Genomic DNA, 27,957 nt, shown 5'->3' on the forward strand with positions numbered 1-27,957 from the left:
CTGGCACCAGCTAGATGAGCCAGGAACCAGAGCTCCAGTCAGCACTGCTGCCTGCCACAAGGCTGGGGGGAGGGAGATGGTCACTGCTGCAGGGAGGGTAAAAATCACAAGTTTTATGGCAATTTGCCAGCCTCTTCCTTCAGCTCATCCCTGGATGCTGTTCTATGTTTCCCTAGACTCCTGAATTTCAAAGTGGATGATTCAGGTAGTTCTTGCCAATTCAATTGTTGTTTTGGTGGAGGGACTGATTCCAGGAGCTTCCCAATCTGCCATCTTCTCACAATGCTCACAACCAATATATGAAATGTCCTATTTTGGAACATACATAAGGGAGGAAAAGGAAGTGAATTGAAAATAAATGGTCAACGACTACCCTAAAACCTTTCTGCAGCTCATTGTTTTTGAAGATTTTGGAAAAATAAAACCAAATGCCTTCATATTTCCTTCCATTAATAAAGGAATCCCCACATTCCAGCTTTCCCTTGATAACCAGTTCTCTGAAACTTGAATTTAGAAATACTCAGTCCTGAAGGCTCTTCCCCTCCTCTCTCCCACCCACCCTGCAATATTGCATCACACAGGTGATATTTATTATGCTAATTTAGAAAAAATATATTGTTTTGCTTTGAAACTGTGATTTTATCCCTTAAAACATTTGGATACTTTCAAAACATTGTAAGTTGTTCCTTTCTGAGTGAGTGGTGATTGTCAAATATCATAATTAGATTAGATAAGAATTTTCTGGAGGTCTTCTGACCTGCTTTCATTCATCATAAATTTTCTGAGTTATTTGTTGACAGCTACATAACTAAAGGACAAGTCTGGATAAGGACACTAGTATTCCTTCCAGTAATCTTTGTATGTAAGTTAGTAAGAAACAATTGGGTGTTCTTGATGTCTGTGAAAGCCCTGTGCTGATGGTATCTGCCTCCTCCCCCAACAATGTTAATGACAACAGAGAGCCCAGTGTGGGAGCAGGAGGCACCTATGCCCACTACCTTCCACAGCCCATGGAGGGTTTTGCCAGTGTGTGAGAACACTGTCAGTGCCCTGCTACTCTCCGTTCTTCTCCACTCCCCGCAGTCTGCAAGTGAGGTGGGTTGGAGATGGATGGAGCCCTTTTGCAACCAGATGATTTTATGCCCACTATTTTGTTATGTGCATTACCCTCTCCTTGGGATTTCACATAATCACCACCAATATAAAGTTCAGGGAGAACCCAACAACAGGCAGTGGGCCATGATTCATTTCAGAGAAATTCATAAGACTGCCATGAACCTCAATATCTCCTTCCGTATCATTGACAACATAATCAAACTATTCCCAAATTTAAATGGTGCTTTGTGTTATACAATCTTTCCACTAGCATCATCTCTGTAATCTTAATAAAGATGTAATGGGTTGGTGAAGTAATTTTTTAAACAAAGGGTAAAACAGGCTGAGAATGGTTGAGTGACTTACTGACCATCACACAATAAGTAGTAGGTCATTTCCTTTAAGTTTGGAGTCCTCTCTATAAAAACATATAGATAGTAGATATGCCAAAAAATGAGACATTTGGAAATAAATATATAATTGTCAATAAACTTTTACTGAAACCTTAAAGATAAAGCTCAAAATGCACACCTTGACTCAAAGTGGGTAAGCAATGTCAAATAGCTACCATGAGTTCTATGTATTCAAATTATTCAACTGACAACAGGGTTATAGAATGATGTAAGACATGGTAGTTAATAGACTGAAATTGTGAAAATGTACATCTGTGTATGTTTTATATCTATGGGTATTGGATGCTTTTGCCATTTCTTGGTAATTCATTTTACATGGTCAATTCACAAAGTCTTCATTATTATTGCTTTACTTCAAGCCACCCTCAATTCTTAGTCAATTCCAAGGAGAAAGACTATTTAACTAATTAAACACTTTAATGAGTAAAAAATACTATAATTTTGAGTATGGTTCTAAGATAGTTTAATTTTCCCTTTGATATCTGAACCTCACTTTATCACACGTAGCAGGAAACCTGCTTTTATCTAAAGGGAAAATTCTATATTCACTAGAAGTAAACAGTATACACAATAAAAACCAGTTCCTTTTACTTCATGAAAATGGGTAGCATATTCCTTGAGTAACTAAGAATTGCCCTGCATTTAGGATATCTGGATCTTCTAAGCTTATAGATCTGAGTGTACACATAGTCATGCTATGGTTTTTACCCTAGGACTTTGAACATTTAATAAAAAGGGTAATAGAGGCAGTGGAAATACAGGTATAAGTTGAAGACTGCAAGCAAACTAGCCCATCCCGTGTTTGTTGGGGGTACAAATAATGAAAGATCCCTTCACCGGGCTTCAATAACTAAGGAAATCAAAGGCCCCAAAAAGGGTATGAAGTCACAAGAAACACCTTTGCTCAAAGGAAAAAGACAACACATACGGAATAATCTAGAAGGAGAATTTACTGAACTCCATTACCCCGCTGATATTCACCATTTCATCTTTCTCTCACTTGACATCTAAACATCTGCTTGTGAAGATATTTCAGGGAGCACAGGGCATTTTAGGACAGTGCAACAATTCTGAATGATACTGTATGGTGGATACATGAAATTTGTAAAAGCCCATAGAACTGTGCAACACAGAGTGAAGCTGAAGTAACCCATGAACTTTGGTTAATACTACTACTACTACTAAAAATAATAATACGGAATCAATATTGAGTCAATTTTTACAAATGTCTCCCACCACTGCAAGTTTTTTTAATAGGAGAAATTGCCCATAGTGGTGGGGAATATGACTATATGGAAAGAACTTTCTGTGCAATTTTCAGTAAAACTAAGATTGTTTTACAAAATAAATTATATATAATTAGTCAAAAAACAGTATTCACAGCAATTTCTGTTTCTTACGGAATGTTCCCATGTATATTTATTGATATGTATTTATTGACACATTATTTATATCTTGTAAGGGAAGATTCATGCTGTTTTTGGCCTGGTGTTCTAGATGAGGAGGGCATGGGACAGTCAGAAGTTGGGTCTAAATGAAGGCATCTTCATGGTCTCAGAATTTGAGAATGGTACGGACACTGAAAGAGAAAATGAATAATTAATAATTAGTTAATAATTTCAACACCAGATATTTGATACTTTTCCTTGTAGAGTCTAAGGAGGATCTGATGTGCCTCAGTGGAAACCTGGTTGTGTTTCCAGCCAATCCTTTCCCATTCCCATACAGTTAAGCACAAACAGGTAAAAAGGAAGCTCATTTTTACTGGGTCTCTCTTACGTTCTCTTCAAACTTAGGCTCACTCATTATACAGTAATATGACTTCCCTTTAGACTTTATCCTACCTTAGCATCTTCATAAAAGCATTTTTGAAATTCCTGGTGCATTTCATATTAATGACTATAAAACAATAATGGCTAACATGTAATAAATTCTTGCTATCTGCCATGCCCTTTGTAGATGCTTTTCATGCATTATCTCATTTACCTCAACTTAAACAAAAGATCCATGAGACAATGACTAAGATTTGTTGTCTACTGTGTTCCGTATTATTTTATATATATATATAGGTTTATGTATTTGTGCATTTATGAATATTTATATGTATGTATGTATGCTTGAGTTCTTGCAAGTTAGTACAGTGTAATAGGAAATAAAACAGCTTTGCTAACAAAGATGTCTCAATTAGAATTCTAGCTCCCCTGCTTATTCAATGCATGTCCTCTCTGAGTTTCCTGTTCTCTACTCTTCAATAGTGAAATAAAGTCAGTATTTTTTACGAAAAGCACTAAGATTTGTAGAGGCAACAATCCAAGTGTAGCTACACTTATTCCTATAATGAAAGTTTTGAGATGTACTGATTAGAATCTAAATTCCCGTCCATGAGTGGTCAGCCTGTGTTAGGGACCAGGCAGAGGCTGCAGGGGCCCCATGGTCTGATGATGACTGTGTGGCTCTGACCCTCTTTCCTTTCAGGGGTGAGTGTCCTCCTGTCAAGAGACTGAACTGCTCTGATGATTTCAGATTTGTGACAAGGCACAAAATTGGCATTAGCAGAATAGGAAATACAAAGCAATTATTCTTGGCTTTTCACAGTAAGATGAAAATATTCTATATGCAAATGAACTAGTAAGGGAAAACCAAGCACTCCAATATATTTCTCATTCTTCTACCTTCCCATAGATATATCAAATATCTAAGTAAAAAAAAATATTTTTCTTTGTAAGCCTAGACCCCACCATTAAGAGAGAAAAAATAATCTACCTCTTTCCAGAGCGAAGCAGATCAAATCCTTCATTGACTTTTTCAAAAGGCAAAACATTGGTTATTAACAGATCCAGTGGAAACTTGTTGGCCATAACATCAGTCACAAGTTCAGGGACAGAATCTTTACTCTTGAAGCCTAGAAAAAAGGAGACATCATTAGCAGACTCAGAGTTAAGTAGTAGAATTGGACAGGAGACTTTTCTACAAGAATTAAAATCAAAATGTGTAAAATGAACTGCATTGCACAGACTGCCATTACTGGGGTTAATAAGAGACAGTGTGGTTTAATATCCTTCTGCAGCAATTTGACTTTTTTTTTGCAGTTTTATTCATCCTCCAATAAATTAGGGCTCTTTGTTATCAGCTCTCTTATAGAGAAATTGTAGTACAGATGACTCTACCCGAAGTCACGTAGCCAATTTAGAATTGCCTGAATTGGGGCAATGAGTGCAGATGTGAACAATTGCTATGGATTGCCTGGGAACTACTGGGTATTCAGTGCTTCATCCGGTCACCAGTGTCAAAAGAAATTTTGCTGTAGGTCCTAGCTAGTTTACTGGGACATCAGGAATTGTGTCTGGGTATCTTCAGTCTGCATTAGTTCCACATCTAGTATAATTTGAGACTAAAGATACATCAGGACTTTAAACTTATCTTTGACCACATTGCTTTGCAATACCTGGCCTTGTCAATTGTGAAATGGAACAAATCTTGAGGTTAATAAAAATTTGGACTTTAACCTTAATTACATACCACCAAAAAACGTCCCTTTCCAGGTGCGTCCAGTCAACAGCAGCATAGGGTCCACAGAGACCTTTTGGGAATCTGGAGGCTCCCCTATCACGACACTTACACCAAATGCTTCATGACAGCTTAACAGCGCCTCAAGCTGGAAAGAAATTAAAATTTAGCATTGTAAAATAGGTTTTGTTAGTTCCCACTCATGATACACAGTAAAAGATCATAAAATTAGCTTAGATCGTAGTATGCATAGGGTAGAAATTTTACGTTTTGCTTCGTTGTTTTGCTTCTTTGTTCTCCTTTGTGTGTCCATGAGTGCTGTGGCATTAAGGAAAGTGCAGAAAATATTTTGGGATGAAAAATGGATGGATGTATTTGTGTGTACATAGTTTTTCTGATAAAATATAAAAGAGGAAAACATCATTAAAAAGGTGGAAATATTTCTTCATCACATGAATCTTAAGCAATCTATATGTTAGTGAATCCTTTATCTTTTATTTATTTAGCAGGTACCTGAACATCAGACTTAAACCAGATAGTCTGGTGAAATGTCAAAAAGGTGAAACTAGGTATGAAGGTTAAAAAAAAAAAATGTAATGGCCATTACATCATCAAATTGTATCTTTTCCTCTTGAAGCTTTTCCTTTTAATAGATCCCTACTTTATTTTCCATCTCTAAATTGCACATCATAAATGCTAATTTATCTCCCAAAAAAGGATACTGGTTTTACTTTAACTACACCTCTTGTTCTGGAATCACAAAAGACAGCCCAGAAGGCTTTGTCCTCTAGTCAGGGTTTGAACACATTCTGTAATAAGAAAATGGTGTAGGATTCCACAGGAATATATAATTATAAATCCTTTGTGTTTGTAGTATGATTTGTAGGACCTGATAACCATAGAACTTGTGGTTATCAGACATTTGATATCATCAGATAGAGTAACAATCCAGTCCATGTGAGAAAACGGGAGAAAAATAATACAAAAAGAACCTAAGGCAAAAAACTGCCATCTTGCAAAAGGTTAGAAATCTCTTGGAATGTCACCTGTTTGTGGGTTTTTGTCCCAGAACAAGGTTGCAAATATCGTTACTCGCAGGTGCTGATCCACAGGACTAATGAAGCTTGGACTTCAATGGATGGGAATCCCAACAATGGGGATTTATTGATCTGGGGGCTTTTTCAGTACTGTTTCAGAGAATTCTGGTTAGGTGAAATATAGCTGGAGATTTGTTAGTCATACCAATTGATGATGTTTATATTTATTTGAAAGTAATATCATGGACATTCCAGAGATAATGTAAGCACTTCAAGATTGAAAATAGTGTTTTATTATACCACCAGTTAAAATTCATTGAGTACTTATCATTAGCCCAGTGTCACTATGCTAAATATTGTACATGCATGTAATAGTATGTAATGCTACTTTATGCTGGAAATGCGATGTGATATATGTGCTCTTTAATGCATTTATATGCATGTAATGCTTCAAGTTACATTGCCTTAAATTTGTGTGGTAGTAAAATCTGTCAATCCTTTTTGGGTTTTATTCCATCACATGGATATTGGGTACCTATTAAGTAACAGGCACCATGCTGTATGGTGTGAGGAAATTTAATGAAACATTAAAGCATTAACTTTCTTTAGGGCATCTTTTTGGTGATAAAATGATTTTTTTGCCTAATATTGATCATTATGTCTTTTGATCAAAGTATGACGTGAAAAGAAATCTGAATTCATTAAGCATAAAAAGTATTAAAATATTTTTGTTAAGAATGTAGAGAAATTAAAATTTTCTCAGCTTGAGAAAAGAAATTGTATCATCTATATTTCCTTCAGTTTGAATTATTTAATAAATGCATAATTGCTTAATACAAAGCAACCTTTAAAGGGTAACTATATCTTCATACATGTTTGCTGAACTTATGGAATGAAAGTTTCTTTATAATAATGAATAAAATAGTCATAAGTAAGAAACAAGAGATAGAACGTTGCAACATGTTAAAAATAGTACTTACACATAATCTTTATATTCTGCTGTTTAAAACATACCTTCGATTAAAGAAACATGAATCAAGGCATGTCATGGTACATACCACAGTGTCGATCTGACCAATGGCTTCAAAGGAAAAGTCCACACCACCCCCACTCATTTCCATCAGCACCTCATGGATGGGTTTCTGGAAGTCCTGGGGGCTGATGCACTCAGTGGCACCCAATGCTTTGGCTTTTGCAAATTTGCTTTTGTTGATATCCACCCCTATGATCCTGGCTGCTCCAGCTGCTTTACAACCAATGACAGTAGACAAGCCGACTCCTCCAAGACCAAACACAGCACAGGTGGAGCCCGGGGTGACCTGCATTTTCAGAAAGGACAAGAATGGATTAAGTAATGATTGTTGGCAATAGTCTAAGCTGGAAAGAGTGCTAATTGTTGATCGTTATGAGGAAATATACGGACTCCTCTCTCCAAACTGCTTAAGTATCATAGGCTTGTTCTTCTCTGACAAGCAGGTGAATTTCTATAAGACATGCTTTCAATGCTTTCTGGGGCCATATTCTACCCATACTCACTCCAAATTCTATAGAGTATAGCAATGCTGTTACGGTAGCGGGGGCGGGGGGCGGGAAGCTATCACTTAATTTAGAGGAATGATTCATGATCCCTGAGGAAAAAAATTTCTGACAGTCCGAGTATATCTGGAGTTATCGCCTATGGTCATTCCTACTTTGGCAACTTTGACTGCAGACCCGTAACCAGTAGTAAATCCACAGCCAATGAGGCAGACTTTCTCCAGCGGTGCAGCTGCATCGATCTTGACTATTGAGATTTCATCCACCACTGTGTACTCAGAGAAGGTGCTGGTGTGGATGACGTGATAGACGGGCTTCCCTCTGCAGGTGAACCTGGTGGTGCCATCCTGCCTGGTCCACCGAGGGTTGTTCATACTGATCAGTGTAACAGAGAGACAGAAACAGAAGGGCATGAGACAAGAGCTTACCTGATGTGCAAACTCATTGGCTCTACATGCAAAGTATTAGAAACCTACCGCAATCTCACACAGTTGTTGGCTTCTGGGTGTTTACAAACGACACATGTTCCACACTGGGGAAGACACAGTGGGATGACTTTATCACCTGGAAGAGGATAAAGTAAATTCTTTTTAAATTTCTATCCAAGAATCAGTAGAGCAAGAACTTAAAGCTTAAATGTATATATTAGACGCGTAGGTAGTGGAAAGGTCTCCCAAGAAATAGAATGCAATCACCACTATGTCATTGATGACTACTCCTGCACATTGTTTATTAGTTTCATTTTTTATGGGCCTGGAGATTCCCAAAGAAGTAATGTAAATATGGAAAACAACATGAATTTGTATTATTTCTACTGTATTAATCATTACCTGTAGATGCTTTGTCTCATTTAAACCTGAGTTAAATAAATCTAAAGTGTTCTCACTAAGCATTAAAATAAATTTTAGTTGCAAGCAGACCATCATAATGGAGATCTGATATTTGACTGGGTTACAAGGATATTGAGAGTTTTGATCATCATGATTTACAAAATCTCTTGCTTATTTTTACCATGAAGTTACTGTTTATATTTATTTAGCTCTTTCCAAGAAAAATGAAAAGAATGGGACAAAGAAGAGAAATTCAAAAAATTTCTCTGAATACCTCAATCATTCTGAAGATAGGCACTTTGTTGTAGAATAAGAAACTCTCACTTAAGCGAATTTAGGCAGTTAACTTGTGAGTTATCTATATTTCCCCTGTAAGCAGTGGTGTAAAGTAAGTGTCATTGTGTCATTTTTTTCAGTAATATTTTTATAAAAAGAAATACTAAAAGTTCAATTTCAAGCTAGAAGACATTTTATTCTGTTCACAGGTCTGTGAAACATTTGGTAAAGGGAAAGATTGCATCCACTGGCTAAGGATATTCTTTATTAGAGAAGCTATGGGTTTACAGAATAATCATGCATAAAATACAGGATTCCCACACACCTGGCATTTGTGTGAAGCATTTGCTATAATTGATGATAGAATATTTTTATAATTGTACTACTGACTTAAGTCCACTGTTTGACTTAGAGTTATCTGTTTGTATGGTAGAGTTCCACAGTTTAAAAAAATTTTTTTTTACTGTTTCTAAGCATACAATGTTGCGCTACCATCACCATGATCCATCACCAAAGCATTTCCATCATTCCAAATAGGAAGCCCCGTACATTTTAAGTCTTAACTTTCCATTCTCTGTTCCTTTCCTGTCCCCTGGTAGCCTATGTTCTATATTCTGACTCTATAAAAATATTGTTTTATCACACTGATTTTAAATAATTAGAGTAGGTTGTTGCTTTGCATTCATGATAAAGTCCTTTCAGGCACAAAAGTTCTAAATTTTGATGAGGTCCCCTTTATCTGTTTTTTCTTTTGTTGCTTGTTCTTTGAGTGTGAAGTCTAGGAAAACATTGCCTAACACACAGACCTGAAGATGCTTCCCTATATTTTCTTCTTTGAGTTTGATAGTTCTAGCTCTGTTTAGATTTTGATCCATTTTGAGTTGATTTTTGTATAAAATGTGAGATGGGGGTTGTTCTGGTTTGCTAGTGCTGCCATCATGCAAAATAGCAGAAAAGGATTGGCTCTTACAAAGGGGATTATTTATTTGGCTACAAATTTGCAGTTCTATGGCCATTAACATGTCCAAACTAAGGCATGAAGAAGAGGATCCCTCCATTGAAAAATGGCCAGTGGTGTCCGTAACACCCCTGTCAGCTGGGAAGGCACGTGGCTGGCATCTGCTGGTCATTTACTCCCAAGCTGCATTTCAAAATGGTGTTCTTCAAAATGTCTCTGTTTTTCTCCTAGCTCCTCTCTTTCACCTCCTTTGCATCCTGGCTTTTTTTCCCAGGGCATTTCTCTCTAAGTGTCTGGGGGTTTCACTATCTTAGCTTCTCCAGGGCAAACTCTGGGCTTCCTGCCTTAGCTTAGTGTCTCCAAACATTCTTCTGTCCACATCTCCAAGCATCTCTAAGACTCAGCCAGTTCCTGGGTCTGTGTTAGCTCTTAGCTTCTCTCTTAAATACTCCAGTGAACCAGTCAAGACCCACCCTGAATATGTGGGGCCCACACCTCCATAGAAATAATTTAATCAGAGCTATCACCCACAATTGGTTGAGTCACATCTCCATGGAAACACTCAATAAAAGGTTCCACTCAACAAGATTTGGTTAAAAGATAATGACTCCTCTGGCAGACAAAATATATCCATACCAGCACAGGATCCTCCATCATTTCTTTTTTTTGCAAATGGGGATCCAATTTTCCCAGAACCTTTCATTGAAGAGACTATTTTTTCTCAACTAAGTGATCTTTGCTTGCTTGTCAAAAATCAATAGGCTATAATGTGATGGTTGGTTTCTGGGCTCTCAATTCAATTTGATTGGTCTCTATGTCTATTCATGTGAAAATATTCTGTTTTGTTTACTGTGACTTTGTAATAAGTTTTAAAATCTTGAGATATGAGTCCTCCAACTTCATTCTTCTTTTTTCCAGATGGTTTCAACTATTCAGAGCCCCTTCCACGTAAATCTGATGATTGGCTTTTCCATCTCTGCTAAGAAGATTGTTGCACATTTGATTGGGATTCCATTGAATCTATAAATTGCTTTGGGGAAGATTGATATCTTAATGACAGTTAGTCTTCCAATCCATGAATATGGAATATCTTCCCATTTATTAATGTCTTCCCTTGTTTCTTTTAACAATGTTTGGTAGTATTCTGCTTTCAAGTCCTTTATATTCTTGGTTAGATTTATTCTGATATAATTGATTTTTTAGTTGCTAATTTGAATGGATTTATTTTCTTGATGTCTTCTTCCAATTGGTCATTGATTGTTTATAGAAACACAACTGATTTTTGGGTGTTGATCTTTTATCCCACCACTTTTATGAATTCAATTATTAGCTCTATGTGCTTTGCTTTGGATTTTTCAGGATTTTTGGTATATAAGACCATATCATCTGAAATAGGAAAAGTTTTACTTCTTCCTCTCTAATTTAGATACCTTTCATTTCTTTGTCTTCACTAATTGCTCTGGCAAGACATTCCAGTACAATGTTGAATAACAGTGGTGACTGGGTGCATCCTTGTCTTGTGCCTGATCTTACAGGGAAAGCTTTCAGGCTTTCACCATTAAGTAGGATGTTAGCTGTGGGATTTTCATATATGTGCTTATGATTTTCAGGAAGTTTCCTTCCATTCCTTGTTTTCCAATTGTTTTTATCTTGAAGGGGTGCTGGATTTTGTCAAATGCCATTTCTGCATCTACTGAGAAGATAGTGTGTTTTTTTGTTTCATCATTCTGTTAATTTGTTATATTATATTAATTGATTTTCTTGTGTTGAACCAACCTTGTATACAAGGGATAAATCCCATGTGATCATGTGTATAATTCTTTTAGTATGCTGTTGGACATGGTTTGCTGATATTTTCTTGAGGAATTTTGTATTTGTATTTATAAAAGATATTGTTCTGGAGGCGGGGCAAGATGGCAGACTGGTGAGCTGTATGTTTTAGTTACTCCTCCAGGAAAGTAGGTAGAAAGCCGGGAGCTGCGTGGACTGGACACCACAGAGCAATCCGTATTTGGGTATACTTCAAACAACACTCATGAGGGTGTCGAGCTGCTGAGATCAGCGAAATCTGTGGGTTTTTGTGGCCAGGGGACCCGCGCCCCTCCCTGCCAGGCTCAGTCCCATGGGAGGAGGGGCTGTCAGCTCCGGGAAGGAGAAGGGAGAACTGCAGTGGCAGCCCTTATCGGAAACTCATTCTACTGATCCAAACTCCAACCATAGATAGACTGAGACCAGACACCAGAGAATCTGAGAGCAGCCAGCCCAGCAGAGAGGAGACAGGCATAGAAAAAAAAAAAACAACATGAAAAACTCCAAAATAAAAGCAGAGGATTTTTGGAATTCTGGTGAACACAGAAAGGGGAAGGGCGGAGTTCAGGCCTTGAGATGCATATGCAAATCCTGAAGAAAAGCTGATCTCTCAGCCCTGTGGACCTTTCCTTAATGGCCCTGGTTGCTTTGTCTATTAGCATTTCAATAACCCATTAGATCTCTGAGGAGGGCCCTTTTTTTTCTTTTTCAATCCTTTTTTCTTTTTCTAAAACAATTACTCTAAGAAGCCCAATACAGAAAGCTTCAAAGACTTTCAATTTGGGCACGTCAAGTCAAGAGCAGAACTAAGAGAGCTCTGAGACAAAAGGCAATAATCCAGTGGCTGAGAAAATTCACTAAACACCACAACTTCCCAAGAAAAGGGGGGTGTCCGCTCACAGCCATCATCCTGGTGGACAGGAAACACTCCTGCCCATCGCCAGCCCCATAGCCCAGAGCTGCCCCAGACAACCCAGTGTGACGGAAGGGCTTCAAATAACAGGCACACACCACAAAACTGGACGTGGACATTAGCCTTCCCTGCAACCTCAGCTGATTGTCCCAGAGTTGGGAAGGTAGAGCAGTGTGAATTAACAAAGCCCCATTCAGCCATCATTTGAGCAGACTGGGAGCCTCCCTACACAGCCCAGCAGTCCAGAACTGCCCTGGGGGGACGGCACTCACCTGTGACATAGCACAGTCATCCCTCAACAGAGGACCCGGGGTGCACAGCCTGGAAGAGGGGCCCACTTGCAAGTCTCAGGAGCCATACGCCAATAACAAAGACTTGTGGGTCAGTGGCAGAGACAAACTGTGGCAGGACTGAAGTGAAGGATTAGACTATTGCAGCAGCTTTAAAACTCTAGGATCATCAGGGAGATTTGATTGTTAGGGCCACCCCCTCTCCCCGACTGCCCAGAAACACGCCCCACATACAGGGCAGGCAACACCAACTACACACGCAAGCTTGGTACACCAATTGGGCCCCACAAGACTCACTCCCCCACTCACCAAAAAGGCTAAGCAGGGGAGAACTGGCTTGTGGAGAACAGGTGGCTCGTGGATGCCACCTGCTGGTTAGTTAGAGAAAGTGTATTCCACGAAGCTGTAGATCTGATAAATTAGAGATAAGGACTTCAATAGGTCTACAAACCCTAAAAGAACCCTATCAAGTTCAGCAAATGCCACGAGGCCAAAAACAACAGAAAATTACAAAGCATATGAAAAAACCAGACGATATGGATAACCCAAGCCCAAGCACCCAAATCAAAAGACCAGAAGAGACACAGCACCTAGAGCAGCTACTCAAAGAACTAAAGATGAACAATGAGACCATAGTATGGGAAATAAAGGAAATCAAGAAGACTCTAGAAGAGCATAAAGAAGACATTGCAAGACTAAATAAAAAAATGGATGATCTTATGGAAATTAAAGAAACTGTTGACCAAATTAAAAACATTCGGGACACTCATAGTACAAGACTAGAGGAAGTTGAACAACAAATCAGTGACCTGGAAGATGACAGAATGGAAAATGAAAGCATAAAAGAAAGAATGGGGAAAAAAATTGAAAAAATCGAAATGGACCTCAGGGATATGATAGATAATATGAAACGTCCAAATATAACACTCATTCGTGTCCCAGAAGGAGAAGAAAAGGGTAAAGGTCTAGGAAGAGTATTCAAAGAAATTGTTGGGGAAAACTTCCCAAATCATCTAAACAACATAAATACACAAATCATAAATGCTCAGCGAACTCCAAATAGAATAAATCCAAATAAACCCACTCCGAGACATATACTGATCACACTGTCAAACACAGAAGAGAAGGAGCAAGTTCTGAAAGCAGCAAGAGAAAAGCAATTCACCACATACAAAGGAAACAGCATAAGACTAAGTAGTGACTACTCAGCAGGCACCATGGAGGCAAGAAGGCAGTGGCACGATATATTTAAAATTCTGAGTGAGAAAAATTTCCAGCCAAGAATACTTTATCCAGCAAAGCTCTCCTTCAGATTTGAGGGAGAGCTTAAATTTTTCACAGACAAACAAATGCTGAGAGAATTTGCTAACAAGAGACCTGCCCTACTGGAGATACTAAAGGGAACCCTACAGACAGAGAAACAAAGACAGGACAGAGAGACTTGGAGAAAGGTTCAGTACTAAAGAGATTCGGTATGGGTACAATAAAGGATATTAATAGAGAGAGGGAAAAATATGGCAAACATAAACCAAAGGATAAGATGGCCGATTCAAGAAATGCCTTCACGGTTATAACGTTGAATGTAAATGGATTAAACTCCCCAATTAAAAGATATAGATTCGCAGAATGGATCAAAAAAAATGAACCATCAATATGTTGCATACAAGAGACTCATCTTAGACACAGGGACACAAAGAAACTGAAAGTGAAAGGATGGAAAAAAATATTTCATGCAAGCTACAGCCAAAAGAAAGCAGGTGTAGCAATATTGATCTCAGATAAAATAGACTTCAAATGCAGGGATGTTTTGAGAGACAAAGAAGGCCACTACATACTAATAAAAGGGGCAATTCAGCAAGAAGAAATAACAATCGTAAATGTCTATGCACCCAAACAAGGGGCCACAAAATACATGAGAGAAACACTGGCAAAACTAAAGGAAGCAATTGATGTTTCCACAATAATTGTGGGAGACTTCAACACATCACTCTCTCCTATAGATAGATCAACCAGACAGAAGACCAATAAGGAAATTGAAAACCTAAACAATCTGATAAATGAATTAGATTTAACAGACATCTACAGGACATTACATCCCAAATCACCAGGATACACATACTTTTCTAGTGCTCACGGAACTTTCTCCAGAATAGATCATATGCTGGGACATAAAACAAGCCTCAATAAATTTAAAAAGATTGAAATTATTCAAAGCACATTCTCTGACCACAATGGAATACAATTAGAAGTCAATAACCATCAGAGACTTAGAAAATTCACAAATACCTGGAGGTTAAACAACACACTCCTAAACAATCAGTGCGTTAAAGAAGAAATAGCAAGAGAAATTGCTAAATATATAGAGACGAATGAAAATGAGAACACAACATACCAAAACCTATGGGATGCAGCAAAAGCAGTGCTGAGGGGGAAATTTATAGCACTAAACACATATATTAAAAAGGAAGAAAGAGCCAAAATCAAAGAACTAATGGATCAACTGAAGAAGCTAGAAAACGAACAGCAAACCAATCCTAAACCAAGTAGAAGAAAAGAAATAACAAGGATTAAAGCAGAAATAATTGACATAGAGAACAAAAAAAGAATAGAGAGAATAAATATCACCAAAAGTTGGTTCTTTGAGAAGATCAACAAGATTGACAAGCCCCTAGCTAGACTGACGAAATCAAAAACAGAGAAGACCCATATAAACAAAATAATGAATGAAAAAGGTGACATAACTGCAGATCCTGAAGAAATTAAAAAAATTATAAGAGGATATTATGAACAACTGTATGGCAACAAACTGGACAATGTAGAAGAAATGGACAATTTCCTGGAAACATATGAACAACCTAGACTGACCAGAGAAGAAATAGAAGACCTCAACCAACCCATCACAAGCAAAGAGATCCAATCAGTCATCAAAAATCTTCCCACAAATAAATGCCCAGGGCCAGATGGCTTCACAGGGGAATTCTACCAAACTTTCCAGAAAGAACTGACACCAATCTTACTCAAACTCTTTCAAAACATTGAAGTAAATGGAACACTACCTAACTCATTTTATGAAGCTAACATCAATCTAATACCAAAACCAGGCAAAGATGCTACAAAAAAGGAAAACTACCGGCCAATCTCCTTAATGAATATAGATGCAAAAATCCTCAACAAAATACTTGCAAATCGAATCCAAAGACACATTAAAAAAATCATACACCATGACCAAGTGGGGTTCATTCCAGGCATGCAAGGATGGTTCAACATAAGAAAAACAATCAATGTATTACAACACATTAAAAACTCGAAAGGGAAAAATCAATTGATCATCTCAATAGATGCTGAAAAAGCATTTGACAAAATCCAACATCCCTTTTTGATAAAAACACTTCAAAAGGTAGGAATTGAAGGAAACTTCCTCAACATGATAAAGAGCATATATGAAAAACCCACAGCCAGCATAGTACTCAATGGTGAGAGACTGAAAGCCTTCCCTCTAAGATCAGGAACAAGACAAGGATGCCCGCTGTCACCACTGTTATTCAACATTGTGCTGGAAGTGCTAGCCAGGGCAATCCGGCAAGACAAAGAAATAAAAGGCATCCAAATTGGAAAAGAAGAAGTAAAACTGTCATTGTTTGCAGATGATATGATCTTATATGTAGAAAACCCTGAGAAATCGACGATACAGCTACTAGAACTAATAAACAAATTTAGCAAAGTAGCGGGATACAAGATTAATGCACATAAGTCAGAAATGTTTCTATATGCTAGAAATGAACAAACTGAAGAGACACTCAAGAAAAAGATACCATTTTCAATAGCAACTAAAAAAATCAAGTACCTAGGAATAAACTTAACCAAAGATGTAAAAGACCTATACAAAGAAAACTACATAACTCTACTAAAAGAAATAGAAGGGGACCTTAAAAGATGGAAAAATATTCCATGTTCATGGATAGGAAAGCTAAATGTCATTAAGATGTCAATTCTACCCAAACTCATCTACAGATTCAATGCAATCCCAATCAAAATTCCAACAACCTACTTTGCAGACTTGGAAAAGCTAGTTATCAAATTTATTTGGAAAGGGAAGATGCCTCGAATTGCTAAAGATACTCTAAAAAAGAAAAACGAAGTGGGAGGACTTACACTCCCTGACTTTGAAGCTTATTATAAAGCCACAGTTGCCAAAACAGCATGGTACTGGCACAAAGATAGACATATAGATCAATGGAATCGAATTGAGAATTCAGAGATAGACCCTCAGATCTATGGCCAACTGATCTTTGATAAGACCCCCAAAGTCACTGAACTGAGCCATAATGGTCTTTTCAACAAATGGGGCTGGGAGAGTTGGATATCCATATCCAAAAGAATGAAAGAGGACCCCTACCTCACCCCCTACACAAAAATTAACTCAAAATGGACCAAAGATCTCAATATAAAAGAAAGTACCATAAAACTCCTAGAAGATAATGTAGGAAAACATCTTCAAGACCTTGTATTAGGCGGCCACTTCCTAGACTTTACACCCAAAGCACAAGCAACAAAAGAGAAAATAGATAAATGGGAACTCCTCAAGCTTAGAAGTTTCTGCACCTCAAAGGAATTTCTCAAAAAGGTAAAGAGGCAGCCAACTCAATGGGAAAAAATTTTTGGAAACCATGTATCTGACAAAAGACTGATATCTTGCATATACAAAGAAATCCTACAACTCAATGACAATAGTACAGACAGCCCAATTATAAAATGGGCAAAAGATATGAAAAGACAGTTCTCTGAAGAGGACATACAAATGGCCAAGAAACACATGAAAAAATGTTCAGCTTCACTAGCTATTAGAGAGATGCAAATTAAGACCACAATGAGATACCATCTAACACCGGTTAGAATGGCTGCCATTAAACAAACAGGAAACTACAAATGCTGGGGGGGATGTGGAGAAATTGGAACTCTTATTCATTGTTGGTGGGACTGTATAATGGTTCAGCCACTCTGGAAGTCAGTCTGGCAGTTCCTTACAAAACTAGATATAGAGCTACCATTCGATCCAGCGATTGCACTTCTCGGTATATACCCGGAAGATCGGAAAGCAGTGACACGAACAGATATCTGCACGCCAATGTTCATAGCAGCATTATTCACAATTGTCAAAAGATGGAAACAACCCAATTGTCCTTCAACAGATGAGTGGATAAATAAAATGTGGTATATACACACGATGGAATACTACGCGGCAGTAAGAAGGAACGATCTCGTGAAACATATGACAACATGGATGAACCTCGAAGACATAATGCTGAGCGAAATAAGCCAGGCACAAAAAGAGAAATATTATATGCTACCACTAATGTGAACTTTGAAAAATGTAAAACAAATGGTTTATAATGTAGAATGTAGGGGAACTAGCAGTAGAGAGCAATTAAGGAAGGGGGAACAATAATCCAAGAAGAACAGATAAGCTATTTAACGTTCTAGGGATGCCCAGAAATGACTATGGTCTGTTAATTTCTGATGGATATAGTAGGAACAAGTTCACAGAAATGTTGCTATATTATGTAACTTTCTTGGGGTAAAGTAGGAACATGTTGGAATTTAAGCAGTTATCTTAGGTTAGTTGTGTTTTTCTTACTCCCTTGTTATGGTCTCTTTGAAATGTTCTTTTATTGTATGTTTGTTTTCTTTTTAACTTTTTTTTTTCATACAGTTGATTTAAAAAAGAAGGGAAAGTTAAAAAAAAAAAAAAGAAAGAAAAACAAGGAAAAAAAATAAAGATGTAGTGCCCCCTTGAGGAGCCTGTGGAGAATGCAGGGTTATTTGCCTACCCCACCTCCATGGTTGCTAACATGACCACAGACATAGGGGACTGGTGGTTTGATGGGTTGAGCCCTCTACCATAAGTTTTACCCTTGGGAAGACGGTTGCTGCAAAGGAGAGGCTAGGCCTCCCTATATTTGTGCCTAAGAGTCTCCTCCTGAATGCCTCTTTGTTGCTCAGATGTGGCCCTCTCTCTCTGGCTAAGCCAACTTGAAAGATGAAATCACTGCCCTCCCCCCTACGTGGGATCAGACACCCAGGGGAGTGAATCTCCTTGGCAACGTAGAATATGACTCCCGGGGGGGAATGTAGACCCGGCATCGTGGGACGGAGAACATCTTCTTGACCAAAAGGGGGATGTGAAAGGAAATGAAATAAGCTTCAGTGGCAGAGAGATTCCAAAAGGAGCCGAGAGGTAACTCTGGTGGGCAGTCTTACACACACTTTAGACAACCCTTTTCAGGTTCTAAAGAATTGGGGTAGCTGGTGGTGGATACCTGAAACTATCAAACTACAACCCAGAACCCATGAATCTCGAAGACAGTTGTATAAAAATGTAGCTTATGAGGGGTGACAAGGGGATTGGGAAAGCCATAAGGACCACACTCCACTTTGTCTAGTTTATGGATGGATGAGTAGAAAAATAGGGGAAGGAAACAAACAGACAAAGGTACCCAGTGTTCTTTTTTACTTCAATTGCTCTTTTTCGCTCTAATTATTATTCTTGTTATATTTGTGTGTGTGCTAATGAAGGTGTCAGGGATTGATTTAGGTGATGAATGTACAACTATGTAATGGTACTGTAAACAATCGAAAGTATGATTTGTTTTGTATGACTGCATGGTATGTGAATATATCTCAATAAAATGATGATTAAAAAAAAAAAAGATATTGTTCTTCAGTGTTCATTTCTTGTGGTATGTTTATCGGTCTTTGGTGTGAGGGTGATGTTGGCCTTATAGAATGAATTAGGGAGTGTTATCTTCTCTTCAATATTTTGGAAGAGTTTGAGCAGAATTGGAGTTAATGCTTCTTAGAATGTTTGGTAGAATTTCCCGTGAGGCATCTGGTCCTGGGCTTTTTTTTTTTTAATTTGGAGGTTGTAGATTACTGATTCAATCTCTTACCAATAATTAGTTTTTGGAGATCTAATTTTTCTTGTATCCATGTAGGTAGTTTGTTTCTAAGAATTTGCCCATTTTATTTAAGTTATCTAATTTATTGGCATACATTTGTTCATAATATCCTCATTTTTGTAAACAGTGAATAAGGCATTTTACTAATGGAGGTAGGCAGACAAAAGAAAATTACAGTACACATTGAAATGCACACAAAAATATGGCAGGAACAACACACTGTGGGAAATAACAAGCAAGAAGCATATAACTGTCTTAGAGGTTCAGTGAAGGTCAAATTTTACACACCTTTGTATTGGCATTGCTGTTATCAATTCTCTATTACCTATTTCAATGGATGGGAACAGTAGCAGAAACTATGCAAAAACCCTCCATCACACTTCAGAAATCTTTCCTGCTCCTGTACTTAGCTAATGACCTAAGTGGGTCAAGGGGGAGCATTCCAGGACATGGATTAAAGGCCTCCACCCTGAAGAATGACCAGACCAGAAGCCAATATAGACCTTGTATAATTGTAACCTCTCCTCTCCTCCTGTGTCTGTACTTGGGATAATATCCTCTTAAAGACCTTTTCCTTTCTGTGGGGTTGGTAGTATGTCCCCCTTTTCTTATCTGATTTTCATTATTTATATCCTCCCTCTTTTTTCCTTTGTCAGTTTAGCTAAAGGTTTTGTCCAATGATTTGATCATTTCAAAAACCAACTTTTGGTTTTATTGATTCTCTCTGTTATTTGCTTTTTGTATTTAATTTATCTCCATTCTAATCTTCATTATTTCCCTCCTTTTGCTAGCTTTGGTTTAATTTACTTTTCTGATTGTACTTCTTCCATTCTGAAGGGGAGGTTTCTGATTTGAAGTCTTTCCCTTTTTAAAATGTAAGATTCACAGCTATACATTTTTTTTTCATTTTTACTGAGATTGTTCAGATACCATACAATTATCGAAAGCTCCAAAGTGTACAATCACTTGCCCCTGGGTACCCTCATACAGCTGTGCATGCATCACACTTAATTTTTTTTCAATTTTTAGAAACTTTTCATTACTCCAGACAAGAAATAAAGTGAAAGATGAAAAAAGAAAAAAAGAAAGGGAAACTCTAATCCTCCCCTATCCCTAACCAACCCCCCTCAATTGTTGACTCATTGTATTGATATAGTACATTTGTTACTGTTTATGAAAAAATGTTGAAATACTGCTAACTGTAGTATATAGTTTGTAAAAGGTATATAGTTCTTCCCTATATGCCCCTCTATTATTAACTTCTAATAGTATTGTCATACATTTGTTCGGGTTCATGGAAGTGATTTCTAGTATTTGTACAGTTGATCATGAACATTGCCCACCATAGGATTCAGTTTTATAGATTCCCATCTTTTGATGTCCAGCTTTCCTTCTGGTAACATATATGACTCTGAGCTTCCCCTTTCCACCTCATTCACACACCATTCGGTGCTGTTAGTTATTCTTACATCTTGCTACCAACAATCCTGTTCATTTCCAAACATTTAAGTTCATCCTAATTGAACATTCTGCTCATACTAAGCAACCACTCCCCATTCTTAAGCCTTGTCCTATATCTTGTTACCTTATATTTCATGTCTATGAGTTTACATATTATAATTAGTTCCTATCAGTGAGACCTTGCAATAATTGTCCTAATGTGTCTGTCTTATTTCACTTAGTATATTGCCCTCGAGGTTTTGTCATCAACCCATTTTTTTTAATATGGTTTTGTTCACTCACCATACATTCCATCCCAAGTAAATAATCAATGGTTTTCTTCATGCTCATACATTTATGTATTCACCACCTTCACCACTATCTATATAAGAGCATCTACATTTCTTCCACAAGGCAGGAGGGAGAGTCAAAGAAGGTAGAGAGGCAAAAGAAAGAGGAAAACAAATGACAGCTAGGAAGCAGCAAAAGGAAAAATAACCTTAAATCAAAGTAGAATAAAGAATCAGACAATACCATCAATGTCAAGTGTCTAACATGCCTCCCCTATCTCCCCCTCTTATCTGTATTCACCTTGGTAAATCAACTTTGTTACATTAAAGAAAGCATAATACAATGATTCTATTAGTTACAGTCTCTAGTTTATGCTGATTGCATCCCTCCCCCAATGCCTCCCCATTTTTAACACCTTGCAAGGTTGACATTTGCTTGTTCTCCCTCATAAAACAACATACTTGTACATTTTATCACAATTGTTGAATACTCTAGATTTCACCAAGTTACACAGTCCCAGTCATTATCTTTCCTCCTTTCTTGTGGTGTCTCACATGCTCCCCACCTTCCTCTCTCAACCGTATTCATAGTTACCTTTGTTCAGTGTACTTATATTGTTGTGCTACCATCTCCCAAAATTGTGTTCCAAACCATGCACTCCTGTCTTCTATCACACTGTAGTGCTCCCTTTAGTATTTCCTGTAGGACAGGTGTCTTGTTCACAAAGTCTCTCATTGTCTGTCAGAAAATATTTTGAGCTCTCCCTCATATTTGAAGGACAGCTTTGCTGGATACAGGATTCTTGGTTGGCGGTTTTTCTCTTTCAGTATCTTAAATATACCATTCCACTTCCTTCTTGCCTCCATGGTTTCTGCTGAGAGATCCGCACATAGTCTTGTTAAGCTTCCTTTGTATGTAACGGATTGCTTTCCTCTTGCTGCTTTCAGGATTCTCTCTTTGTCTTTGACATTTGATAATCTGATTATTAAGTGTCTTGGCGTAGGCCTATTCAGATCTATTCTGTTTGGAGTACGCTGTGCTTCTTGTATCTGTAATTTTATGTCTTTCATAAGAGATGGGAAATTTTCATTAATTATTTCCTCTATTATTGCTTCCGTCTCCTTTCCCTTCTCTTCTCCTTCTGGGACACCAATGATACGTACATTATTGTACTTTGTTTCATCCTTGAGTTCCCAGAGATGTAGCTCATATTTTTTCATTTTTTTCTCCATCTGCTCCTTTGCGTGTAGGCTTTCAGGTGTTTGGTTCTCCAGTTCCTGAGTGATTTCTTCTGCCTCTTGAGATCTGCTGTTGTATGTTTCCATTGTGTCTTTCATCTCTTGTGTTGTGCCTTTCATTTCCATAGATTCTACTAGCTGTTTTTTTGAACTTTTGATTTCTGCCGTATACATGACCAGTGCTTCCTTTACAGCCTCTATCTCTTTTGCAATATCTTCTCTAAACTTTTTGAATTGATTTAGCATTAGTTGTTTAAATTCCTGTATCTCAGTTGAAGTGTATGTTTGTTCCTTTGACTGGGCCATAACTTTGTTTTTCTTAGCGTAGGTTGTAATTTTCTGTTGTTTAAGCATGGTTTCCTTGGTTATCCAAATCAGGTTTTCCCAGACCAGAACAGGCTCAGGTCCCAGAGGGAAGAAATATTCAGTATCTGGTTTCCCTGCGGGTGTGTCTTAGAAAATTGCTCCACCCTATGATGCCTCGGGTCACTATGCTTTTCTGCCCAGCAGGTGATGCCTGTTAGCCTATAATTCTTGACTGGTGTGAGGAGGTGTGGCCGTGTTCCCCCAGGCTCTGGGGTCTGGTTCTGAATGGAAAGGGCCCCACCCCTTTCCTCCTAGAGAAGACAGACCCCTCAGGTGGAGGTCATTAGCATTTCAATGGTCTCCCTCTCTGCTTGTGGTGTCTCCACCCTTCCCAGAGTCACAGCCCTGGAAACTGAAAATGACTGGGGCTTTCTCCACTGAGCCAAAAAAGAAACAGATAGTCCCCTTCAGACCCAGTCCAAGGCAACCCTCCGGCTCTCCCAGGTCAGTCATCACTGAAAGCCTCTGTCTGTTTTTTGGGGATGCGTACCTGTAGTGAGCAGTTCATACTCGCTACTTAAAACCCCAGTTGGAGCTCAGCTGAGCTGTATTCGCTTGCTGGGAGAGTGCTTCTCTCTGGCACCACGAGGCTTTGCAGCTCGGGCTATGGGGGAGGGGGTTTCACGACTTGGTTCCGCAGGTTTTACTTACAGATTTTATGCTGTGTTCTCGGGCATTCCTCCCAATTCAGGTTGGTGTATGATGAGTGGATGGGCTCGTTTGTCCCCTTGCAGTTATTCTGTATTATTTACTAGTTGTTTCTGGTTTTTTGTAGTTGTTCCAGGGGGACTACTTAGCTTCCACTCCTCTCTATGCCTCCATCTTGCCTGAGTCTTACAGCTATACATTTTTATCTTAGCCCCATTTTTGCTACATGTCATAAATTTTGGTATATTTTATTTTCATTTTCTTTCACCTAAAGATATTTCCTAATTTGTTTGTAATTTACTCTTTAACCCATTGGTTGTTTAAGAGAATGTTTTCAATTTTCTCATATTTGTGAATTTTCCATTTCTCCCTTTGTTATTGATTTCTAGCTTATATCTGTTGTGTTCAGAGAATATACATTTTATGACTTCAATATTTTTGTTTTATGTCCTTATATATGATCTGTCCTGGAGAATGATCCATGTGAACTCAAGAAGAATGTGTATGTTCAATGTACCATGTTCAAGAAGGGAGGCCATACAGGAGGAGGAATCAGTGAACAGACTCCACTGCTGGACATAAAAGATTTCAGGTGATTCAGTCACAACCTCACGATTACATGCTGAGGCCTCAGCAAATCAGATTAACATATACTAACCCAGAATATCAAACAGAGGTACTTTTATTCCTTGGCTCATATAGTTTTTCCCTTGCCCCACATGCGGTTCTGTTTTGGGCCCTGAAGGGAGGCAGTGCTCAGGAACACTGTAACAGCATTATTAGAGTGTGAACTCCAGCATGGCAGTTCCTCTGTGTCCTTTGGTCTCCCAGCATCCCCAGGATCTACCCTGACTCCTGACGTCTAGGAGGAACCCATGAGTCACTGCTGAAGGAGAGAATCATGAGGTCTGTCCTGGGGCCATGGCTGGACACAGGGAGGAAGTGAGGCAGGGAGAGGAGCAACAAGGACATCCCTGTCTAGTCCTGACCTGCCATTGGCTGCTGCTGGGCCCTGTGCAGGTCGTTCTCCTCTCACTGCCTCAGTTTCCCCCTCCAGGCTGTATGACCTTGGGAGGGCTGAACGGAGACACATTCCTGAGTGAGAATCCTGTACCTGGTTTGACTGCGGTCACCCCCTCACCAATGCTCTCCACGATGCCAGCTCCCTCGTGGCCTAATATTACAGGAAGTGTTACGGCAAAATCCCCAGTAACCACATATTCATCTGAGTGACAGATTCCTGTGGCCACCATCTAGGAGGGAAAGGTAAAATAATTACATTCCAAAAAGTTATGGTCCCCAGATGGACTTAATGTTTCCAATTCCTGGAAGTCAGGCTTCTAAAAGGGTTTTCAAGAAGCCTAATTTCCCACTCTTCCAAATAGAAAATTTAGTTTACCCCTGAGATTATTCAGTCTGAAATCATCCTGTACTTTCCTATAAAGGATTACACAATCTGGAGGAATCTACAAAGTAACTGTTTCTGTAACATGTAGCTCATATAATATACAATAATGCATGCTTTCTGTAGAAGTAAAAATTGTGTATTAGCAACAGAAGTCTTAAATATTCTAACATCAACTGCTAATTGCTTCTGAAATCTTGGTATGTTTCATTTTGCATTGTATTTCTGTATGAACAAATGAATTCTTTTTATATTTGTTGGGATTTCACTGTACACTTTTAGTGGGATTACTCTGATCACTTAAAAATTTTAATGATGTATGCAATTTATATCTTTATTCACAAACAATGTAATTAAATTGGGCTTATTACCACAATTTATGTTAAAAACTTCTCTTGGTAGATTTTTGGTTGTTTCAACTCTTTAATATTTGATTTGTAAAACCAAAATTAAATAAAGGTACAAAAAATTTTCACCTTAATGCGAACTTCATAGGCCTTGGGGGGTGCGACCTCCACCTCCTCAATGGAAAAGGGTTTCTTCAGCTCCCAAAGCACAGCTGCTTTGCATCTTATTACCTGGAAGATCAAACAGGAGATAATACATGTTCTCCTAATATTTAAGTCAAGGGTATTTTCAATCCATTTCTGTGTTGAAATAATTAGCCCTTTGTCTAGTACAGACAACTGCTATATTCAAATGAACAAGCTCTTATTTGGAAAATAATAAAAATATTTTTTAAAGAAACATGTAGAGCAGTAACATAGGAAAATTGAAACAGAGTTAGACATAATGAGACATTGAGGTAAATTTCTGGATACAAGTCCTTTACCTTCTTGGTTAGATTTATTCCTGTATGTTTGTTTCTTTTAGTTGCTATTGTGAATGAAATTATTTTCTTGATTTCTTCCTCCAATAGTTCATTGCTTAAGTATAAAAACACTATTGATTTTTGGATGTTGATCTAGTACACTGCCACTTTGCTGAATTAATTTTTTCACTCTAGGAGATTTGTTGTGGATTTTTCAGGATTTTCTGTATATAGGATCATGCCATCTGAAAATAGGGATTATTTTATTTTTCCAATTTGTACACTTTATTTCTTTTCTTTTCTTTTTTTCCCCTTTCCACCATTTCTGTTTGCTTTTGTTTGCATTATTAATTTTGAGCATTGCTTTTGCATATCTAATTTATTATCTAATTTATATGTAGCAACTCCTTCCAGAATACATTTAATGCTACAAAGTGAAAAATACAAATACACACTTGCATAGCAATACATATATAATTTCAATTCAGGAGAACTGTGTTTGTGTTTGAATTTCTAGCTCCTGTAGCTTAACTACAGACATTCTTCAAAATAAGTGTTAAACATATTTTCAATAAGTGAGAAGATCCCTAAGCCCTGTTTTTGAGGAGGCAATGTTTGTCCAATAAAGAGTGCTTTTTTATTAGTGAAATTACACACCTGCAACTATGATAAAATCAATTTGATTGAATTTTAATCCTTTGAAATTCATTTCCATTATTTATTTTTCAAAACCTTCCCATTTTCAAGCTTTTTGCTATGGCCAATGCCCCAGTAGATAATAGAGTTCTTGGAAAATGTACACTGATATCAGTCAGTAGGTCCTGAGTATTGTTGCCTATGATTGACAGGCACACCATGTCCTGTCCAGGAAGCATTTCATAATAGATCTTTAAACCTTACAGGGATGCTTACAGGGCAGAACTATGGAATTCTGGTCTTATTTTAGAGATGCAAATATTGAGGCTTAAACTGAGTCAATAGTTTTCCCAAAGTCGCAAATCTGGCTGTTTCAAGAATTCAGATGCATCCATCATTTTCTTTACATTACCACATAACACATTTAAATTATGGTTTTTGAATATGAAGATATTTATTGATTAAAAATATTTCTAATTTGGGTTTACAAAGTAGTCAGGATAGGCTTGGAGAAATGGTCACTCTAACTAGTGTGCATTTATTTAAAGGAAGGAGAGAATTAGTAACTGATACAGATGGTATATATCCTGGTAAAGATAAATGGGAATAGCTATTTCTGTACAGTGTAAGATTCATTGTATATTATAGCATACTGTATGTTATATTTCTTATTTATTATTTCTAATTTAGAAATTCAAATTATTCATTAAAAGCTATATCCACATATTTATTATACCAATAACTTAAATTTTCATAGTTATTTATTATATAAATCAAAAATATTTCCAAAGAAACTTGTTTTTTTGCTTACTTTTCCTGCTGTGCTCATGTTTCTGTCTTCTCTGCAGGCCAGGAGACTGGTGAATTCTTGTGGACTTCCTTCCTGTTTGAGGACACAAATCATATATAGTGCCAAATACTGTGTTTGCATGAATAACGCCTACTTCAACCCGTGTAATTTGGGGATTTTAAGTGACACCCACCAGTTTATTATCAGACCAAGGTGAATCACATGGACTCTGCACCAGTACTCAGAAGTGAACTCTGTTTGCAACATGTCAAATTCAGATACACTATCTTGATTTCATTTGGTTGAATATTTCCTCACACTTAAATTTTAATCACATGCTCTATTCTACTTCATGATTTACCCCCCCAGTCCCACAAATGCAATTCAGATTTCTGGCTTCTCTTTGTCTGCATTAATCTCCCACTTCCACTCCATTTGTTGCAGTTAGATAAGGGGAGTGAAGAAGCAGGACAGTTAAGGCAGGGCCAAGAGCTGCCAAGCTGAGGAAGGTCCCTGATCCAGAGCAGAGAGGTCAGACACCCAAAGGTCACAGCAAGGTGCTCTCTGTCCCTGGCGTTTCTGCCCCACTCAATACCAGTCAGCCCTGACTGCGCACTACCCTGTGTCAGGCAGTAATCCAGGTATGGGGGGAAGGCAAAGACAAATATAAGAAGGCTCTACCCAGACCAAGAGGCAGTCTGGGGCAGTGGCC

The 27,957-nt window shown here is 38.0% G+C and overlaps 1 protein-coding gene across 2 annotated transcripts; it reads right to left on the minus strand.

Annotated features, from left to right (window-relative positions):
• Positions 1-2,894: 2,894 nt before the first annotated feature.
• LOC119529686 (alcohol dehydrogenase 1C-like) lies at positions 2,895-27,457 on the minus strand. 2 transcript variants are annotated; one of them, XM_037830309.1, is made up of 10 exons: positions 27,439-27,457; positions 27,267-27,338; positions 25,485-25,586; positions 24,718-24,856; positions 8,065-8,152; positions 7,744-7,963; positions 7,111-7,371; positions 5,028-5,163; positions 4,272-4,410; positions 2,895-3,087 (listed from the first exon to the last, which is right to left on the minus strand). In XM_037830309.1, exons 2-10 carry the CDS (start codon positions 27,282-27,284, stop codon positions 3,063-3,065), a joined length of 1,128 nt encoding a protein of 375 aa, XP_037686237.1. In that variant the 5' UTR covers positions 27,285-27,338; positions 27,439-27,457; the 3' UTR covers positions 2,895-3,062. The 2 variants fall into 2 exon arrangements, with proteins under 2 accessions (XP_037686237.1, XP_037686236.1); XM_037830308.1 differs by lacking the exon at positions 27,439-27,457 and having other exon boundaries at positions 27,267-27,404.
• Between the last annotated feature and the right edge of the window lie 500 nt (positions 27,458-27,957).

The sequence above is a fragment of the Choloepus didactylus genome, chromosome 3 (assembly GCF_015220235.1).
Source record: "Choloepus didactylus isolate mChoDid1 chromosome 3, mChoDid1.pri, whole genome shotgun sequence".
Taxonomy (NCBI): Eukaryota; Metazoa; Chordata; class Mammalia; order Pilosa; family Megalonychidae; genus Choloepus; species Choloepus didactylus.

Coding starts and splice junctions, on each gene's coding strand:
- LOC119529686 (XM_037830308.1), bottom strand. CDS start 27,386: ATGCAAACACAGTATTTGGCACTATATATGATTTGTGTCCTCAAACAG. Junction 24,857..25,484: donor CCTATGAAGTTCGCATTAAG/GTGAAAATTTTT, acceptor TTTCCCTCCTAG/ATGGTGGCCACAGGAATCTG. Junction 5,164..7,110: donor TTGGTCAGATCGACACTGTG/GTATGTACCATG, acceptor ATTTCTTTCCAG/CTTGAGGCGCTGTTAAGCTG.